The 7,000-nt window shown below is 43.5% G+C and overlaps 1 protein-coding gene across 3 annotated transcripts in view; it reads right to left on the bottom strand.

Moving 5' to 3' along the window:
- itga7 (integrin, alpha 7) overlaps nt 1–3,931 on the bottom strand; it is a 48,842-nt gene extending 44,911 nt beyond the window's left edge. For all 3 annotated transcript variants that reach the window (XR_013932957.1, XM_080425092.1, XM_080425093.1), the window contains exon 1: nt 3,296–3,931. Coding sequence is in view for 2 of the 3 variants with exons in the window: in XM_080425092.1 (XP_080281218.1) it covers nt 3,296–3,489 (194 nt within the window). In the remaining variant the exon portion in view is untranslated. The remainder of the gene's footprint in view (nt 1–3,295) is intronic.
- Nucleotides 3,932–7,000: the final 3,069 nt, after the last annotated feature.

Raw genomic sequence — 7,000 nt, 5'->3', positions numbered from 1 at the left:
AAACCTTTCTTACTTCAAAGGAGACATGACTCAGTAGCATCTAATTACAATATGTTTCAAGGAAATGACTTTCAGACCCGTCATTAATGAATACATCTTGAGGTTGACATGGGGTCCTTTGACTGCAATAATAAATTGAGTGCAGTATGAACAATATATTATTGAACATCTAAAGGTATGATTCAGCCATTAAAGTATTACTGACTCAGCAGCAGTCCTACAGATATTTCTGATGTCACAGAGTACTGGCAATAAGATTATTCATCTCATGAATCACTTCAGCTATCTGATGTACCCAGAACTTGAATTCCTAGTTTACCTAATGTTTTTGAATTTTGAATTATGATTCAGCAATTGATGTTACAAAATCTCAGAGAAGACTTCTACTCTTGGGTCTGACAGCTGCCAAAAAGTTGAGATTTGAGATCTACAAGCTTTATAAGCTCTACAAGCTCTACAAGCTGTGCGCTTGTAGATCGGCTATATTTTTGGCTAATGTTCCCCCCAGAATATGGACGCTGCCACGCTGGGATTCAAGTGGTTAACGGTGCAAAGGGAAATACAACTGACACCTGGTACAAAGCGTTGGAGAAGGTTGAAATGTTATTAGCCAAGACTGTGAAATAACATCTGTGACTGCACATAAATGTATACCTTTAACAAGATATGGTTACTTTATTTTCCCTGGGGCAGGATATCACGTTAATAACTGATGTTTTGTTATTTCTTATTTATGTCTATACAATTTGTGCTTATGTGTGTAATAAGTATGGATATATGTACTGTATGTGGGCATATGTGTATAAGTACATTGTTTGTGTTGTGAGAGAGAGAGAGAGAGAGAGAGAGAGAGAGAGAGAGAGAGAGAGAGAGAGAGAGAGAGAGAGAGAGAAAGAGAGAGAGAGAGCCCTTTATTAAACCTTTTTACTTTTCAATTTATTGAAAATGGGGATAGGGGCAATCTTAAATACTCACTGGAGGTACTAACAAGAGACTTCTTTGCCCGGGTCCCCCAGGGCTCTATACTAGGTCCGCTCCGTTTTTCCCTCTACACCAAATCCTTTTTCCGAAATAAGGAGATCTGCTATTTCCTATGGATGTTCACCCCATAACAACATTTATGCGGGTACTGCAGGTATACAATTTTTCTAGAATTACACAGCTCACACTTTTTTCTTGGGTATAGACTACTTATAAAAAGGGCACATTCTCAGGGAAATAACATGCCCTCTGGTGAATTATGTACAGGACCCCCAGCAATGGACTATGCTGTAAGCATGTTGTCATTCTGAGTTTAAATCCTGGTACCAAGAATGCTTTGGACTGTGGGCAGTTAAATAGGCAGCAGAGGGGTGTCTCTACACAGGGTCGTGTCTGACTACTGATGTCATTCCACTGGTCTTACCAGGCGACAGGATGACTCCAGCGCGGGTAAACTGAGGAGCCATTGGTTAAATATGGAGCTCCTTAATGTGGCACTGTAGTAAATTGACACATGGCGAACTTGTTATTTGAAAACTGTTCTGGAAAAGGAGAGATATTTAGAGTAACGTTGTGTATGTTCATATGTATAATATATGTGTCATATTATTTTCTTTTTTTTATCGTGCAGTGTTTTTGTGCAAAGGTGTTTGTACAGGGAAGGGAACCTACTACTATCACTTTAGCTAATAGGTCTACTAATCCAATAGAGTGTGGAACTGCTGTAAGGGTTCAGATGAAAACATTTACAGTTACTTACTGTAATGCTGTAATGGGATATATATGAAATATAATTGAACATCTCTGTATACAAGAAAACAAACAAGCACCTCATCTGATGAAATATCCTAATTAAATAATCAACAAGGGCTAAGTAATGTTTTTAACAAAAAGAAGTGTTGATATTAATTGCAGTGGCACATGATATGAGAGCTAAATGAAGGCCACGTCTTGTTTACAGCATGCAGTAAACATTGCCAAAGGTTTAAATGTGGACGTGTTGTTATCATTTATTCATGTGCTCTCTGTCTAGAGGATGTGATTTGAGCCTTGTGAGTGTTCCAGTCCCACCGTGAGACCAGCCGAAGCATCTGTTGGCAAGCAGTGTGATGAGAGAACACACACAGTCACAAACACACACAACCCCTCCCACATAGGTATGTGCAAAACTCACACAGAAGAAACAAACTCACTCGTGTAAACAGTGGCCTACAAGATGACACGCACGCACGCGTACGCACGCGTACACACACGTACGTACGTACACACACACACACAAACACACACACACAGTGTCACACACACAGTGATATACATACATGTACACGCATACATATATTACACACACACACACACAGCTATAATTAAAATGCAGCATTATTTCTTCTTTCGTGCTGTACACTGCAGAGGGTCTGAGGCATCAGTCTTGAACTGCACCAGTAAAACCACTATAAAAACCTCCTTTCCCATTAAAGCCACTGTAAAACCCTGTTTCCCCTACCCATGTACATGTATGTTACAAAGGCCAGGCTCACCCACCCAGTCTTGGCATCTTCACAAACAGTACATGCTGGTCTAGTGAGTACAAGCTGATGTAGCCGTACTGTACATAAGCACTCTGAAAGTACTGCCAGTGCAGTGCTCTACATTATCAGCATTTTAATGGTATCAATGACGAAGCAAATTCAAATCAGTGGAGAAAACACACAACTCCATCCCTGTTTCTATAATGGTTTTCCCACTGGGACCTGCTTGACAGAAACATGTTTATTTGTATTCTCAGAAATAAGACAAAAAAACGTGGTGTACAGTACAGTAGGAGCAGGTGCAGTAACTACATCAGATGTTATAATGTATACATGTTAATAGATTTCCCAAACACACACACACACACACACACACACACACACACACACACACACACACACACACACACACACACACACACACACACACACACACACGTGCGTGCACACGCGCACATGTCGGTTTCACTCACATTTGGGGACATTCCATTGACACAGATTCATTCCTTCTCTCCTTACTCTAACCCCAACCATAACGGCACCAATTATGTCTACAATTGGACATGCATCCTCAATCAACCGGTTTGATGTCCAAAATGTGTCCCTTTTCAGGGACACACACACATGCACACACACGCGCACACACACACACACACACACACACACACACACACACACACACACACACACACACACACACACACACACACACACACACACACACACACACACACACACACTCACTCACTCACTCACTCACTCTACTGTATTCTTTCTAGTCCACTCACCAGCTCTGAGGCTCTGGGGTAAGCTGCTGGTGAAGTGCTAAAGAGAAGCCGAAGAAGGTCCCTCCGTCTCCCAACTTGTGCAGAGTGTGAGCAGTATCCAGGTTAAAGCCAGAGGTCAGGCTCAGCAGAGTCAGCAGTACTATCCAAAGACAGGGACAAGGTGAGGTGCTTCCATGTTGCACTGGGGCTGCCATGGCAAAGTGCAGCTCCGTCAGCGGAGCAAGTCCAGTTCAAGAGGAGAGCACGCTTTGATCCCTTTGTGGCCCCCCCAGGCCAGAAGGAAAAGAGAGAAAAGGAAGAAGTCCAGCGTAATTCACCTCTCCTCTCCTTTCCTCTCTCCACTCTCAAGCCTCTGTAGATGTCTGCCTTGTTTTCAGGCTTGTCTCTATCTCTCTGTGCTGTCCTGGCTCTGAAGTCCGTTTGCTGCTGTCAGTCTATGGAGCAGCCTGAGAAAATGTGGCCGTGTGCAGGCTAGCATGTGTGTGTGTGTGTGTGTGTGTGTGTGTGTGTGTGTGTGTGTGTGTGTGTGTGTGTGTGTGTGTGTGTGTGTGTCTGTCTGTGAGTGAGTGTGTGTGTGTGTGAGAGCAGCACGAGTGTGCATCTCCTCTGGATGTGTGTGTGTGCGTGCCTCCCCCCTCCTCTAGTGTTCTCCCTGCTTGCTCTGTGTGTGACTGAGGGATACAGCGGACAAGTGCCTTGAATAGCCTGCTCACTCCTCCCCCTACCCTCTCTTTCAATCCCTCTCCACCCCCCCCCCCCACAGCACCACCACCAGAACCCCCACCCCACCCCACACACACACACACACACACACACACACACACACACACACACACACACACACACACACACACACACACACACACACACACACACCCCTCCCTCCACCTCCTGCTCCCCTCTCAGCTGACATCAACACTCAAGGGACTGCTGCCAAAATACCAGGCAAGGTTGTCAAGATACTTGGACGCCACTGAATAGGGAGAGGTTGAAAAGACAGCAGACTGTTTTATCTGTTGAGCTCACACGGTCCAGACTGCATCACTTTCTCTGGACACCGGTTACTGTACAGATACTGTATGCCTCTGCACGTCCCTGGAAGAGGGACAGAGTCTTGGGCAACAGAGGATGCAGATTGCAGATAGATGGTGCTGGTGGTGGGGATGGAGGAGGTCACTGATTTCGAGGGTTTTCTCGAGAACCTGAGCTCGAAGGGCGCTTGATGTCTAACTTCTAGCGGCGGCCATGTGGAATGAATGTGGGAGACAAAAGGAGCCAAAATGTGCACAGTGACCCAGTAAACTTTATTACAGACCTTCAAGTCTTCTGAATAGAAAGGAGTAGGAGAGCTGTGGGTGTTGTGACAGACAGAGCAATGTTAGCCAGGAGACATAATCATGAAAATTGAAAACTACTAAATGAATACTAAATACACAGTTAGGGGCGGGCAAATATAGTATCATAAAATAAGCCACCACTTACCATGCACTGTTGATAGAATATTGCAAGCTGCACAGTAACATCCTCCGTTAATGTATCAATTTCTAACTCTGAGAATGTATGAATGTAACAAAATAGAGCCTTGCAGGTCCAAATTTAATTACATTTGTTCACTCTCAGAGTTAAATGAACACTCAGGATTTGACTGTTTTGACAGACGCCTTGCTTTCTTTTGCTGGTGTCTGTCAATGTTTCAGTGCAGCAGAGTTCAAGGGTTAAGTCATGCCCTCCCTGCATTGTTTCACAGAATGCCATGTCTTGTCCACAGCTGCTGTATTTTCACCAGCTGATTTCTGGTCCCGTCTTGTGTCTGTACAGCTGTCTGTGAACCTGGTCACCTCAACTGTCCCGCACCCATAAACCTCACACTCTGCACCCAAAACACGTGTGGTTTTCAGGGTGATTGACATCTGTGTTGTTGGTTACTCTTTAATTTGAATTGAACAATTGATATTTGCTCTCAAAGAAAACAAATATATGTGTGTATTTGTTTCTGGTAGCATGCACCTTCAAAGATAAAGTCTGATCAAATGTTGTTTGTATGTTTTTCTTGTGTTGCATATCTTGGTGCAGCATGCTCTTGTGCAGATTTCTCTTTTGATCCACTTAGCATGCATCTGCCCTCTGCTGCCTGTAAGTGGTACAGGAATAAAACTAATATGAACTTCAATTGTATCTGCAAGGGATCATATTTACTCCATCTGGTGCATTATCAGGATATTGTTTTTTAGGAATTATCCTTATCACTCCCAATCTTTTACATGTTTCTAGGGTCAGAGGGTGATCTCTTAAGTGCAACTAAATACGCCTTTGTCATAATAGGAGCATAGACACTTGTATTTGTATTGGGTGCAAGTCAACTCTTATCCATAGTAATGGAACAAATCACACTCTGGGGAGTGTAAACTTTGTTCTCAAGTCTCTTTCCAAGGATGTAAGGAAGGTACACCACACCTATATTTCAACAAAGCATGTTGGGAAGAACTGAGCCATGGGACTGTCACATAGAGGCCGTTGTCAGCTACGGGGGCAGCTGTAGCAGAGTGGGTAGAGAGGCTGTGTGGAATCGGAAAGACGCCGGTTTGACCATTGGCTCACCCAGTCTACGTGTAAAAGTGTCCCTGAGCAAGACACTTAACCACTACCTGCCCCCCTGTACTGTATTAATAGCACCCACTGCTTCTGCAAGTTAGGATGGGTAAATGTAGAATTCCAGATATGCGCAAATACTAGGCTGAAAGGGGACACAATTATTATTATTATCATTATTTAAGAAGGCCACAATCACAATCACAATCTCACTCCCACACTCACCTAGTAAAGAGTGCCTGCTTAATATATAAAAACTGAAAGAACATGGGATTCAAACAGGTATCCAGTGATCTGCATTGTGGTCTGACCCATTATTCATGTAGTATCATGCAACTAACTTTGACTTGACATAAAAAACAACCCAGTCATGATTCCAAAGAGAGCAAGAAAAGGCAGGAATGGAGTGGGACTTTGAGAGAATGCTGAAAATGTCTTAATGGTAGCATGGGCAGGAGGCCAGACGAGGATGCCTATGGACAGAGAACAAAGCCCAGTCAGAGGGAGGGGTGGAAAAGAGGAGAAAAAAAGGAGAAGAAAGGGAAAGGAGGGGAACAATAGTGATGCCTAGCTGTAAAGACTATCATGCCAGATTGTTCGTGACACATGCATCGCAACACAAGGTCCCATTAGCAGTCTGAGCCACACTTCAAGGAGAGGTAGCTTATTTTAGATGGCAGCACTTACAGGCAGGGTCATTTTCCACACTCCCTCTTTAGCCCCCATCACTACTGAGATATGCTTAATTTAGACTCCATCGTACGACGGTGCTGCGTGCCGGAAATAACAGATCTACAAGCACACAACTCGTTGCATTGTGGGCTTGTAGGTTGTCTATTTACGGCGTGAAACAACGTTCATATGACAAAGTATAAATCACGCTATACAGCCATAGTCAGCACTGTTATGATTAATGGATAGCTGGCCGGCTTCTATAAGAGGAGATGGTGCTGGTTATTAGGCTACTAAACATGAAATAGTGTTACAATGTTTTATTTTCAGGGGAATTGAATAGCTCATAGATTAATACCACATATTTAGGACGTTTCTCGGCAGCAATCAGTTTTTTTTTATCATCTTCATCAGAAAAAAACAAGCAACAAAATGCTAAGAAAA

This window comes from Gymnoscopelus braueri, assembly GCF_963280865.1.
Source record: "Gymnoscopelus braueri genome assembly, chromosome: 3".
Lineage (NCBI taxonomy): Eukaryota > Metazoa > Chordata > Actinopteri > Myctophiformes > Myctophidae > Gymnoscopelus > Gymnoscopelus braueri.
This window is presented reverse-complemented; position numbering and strand designations above follow the sequence as displayed.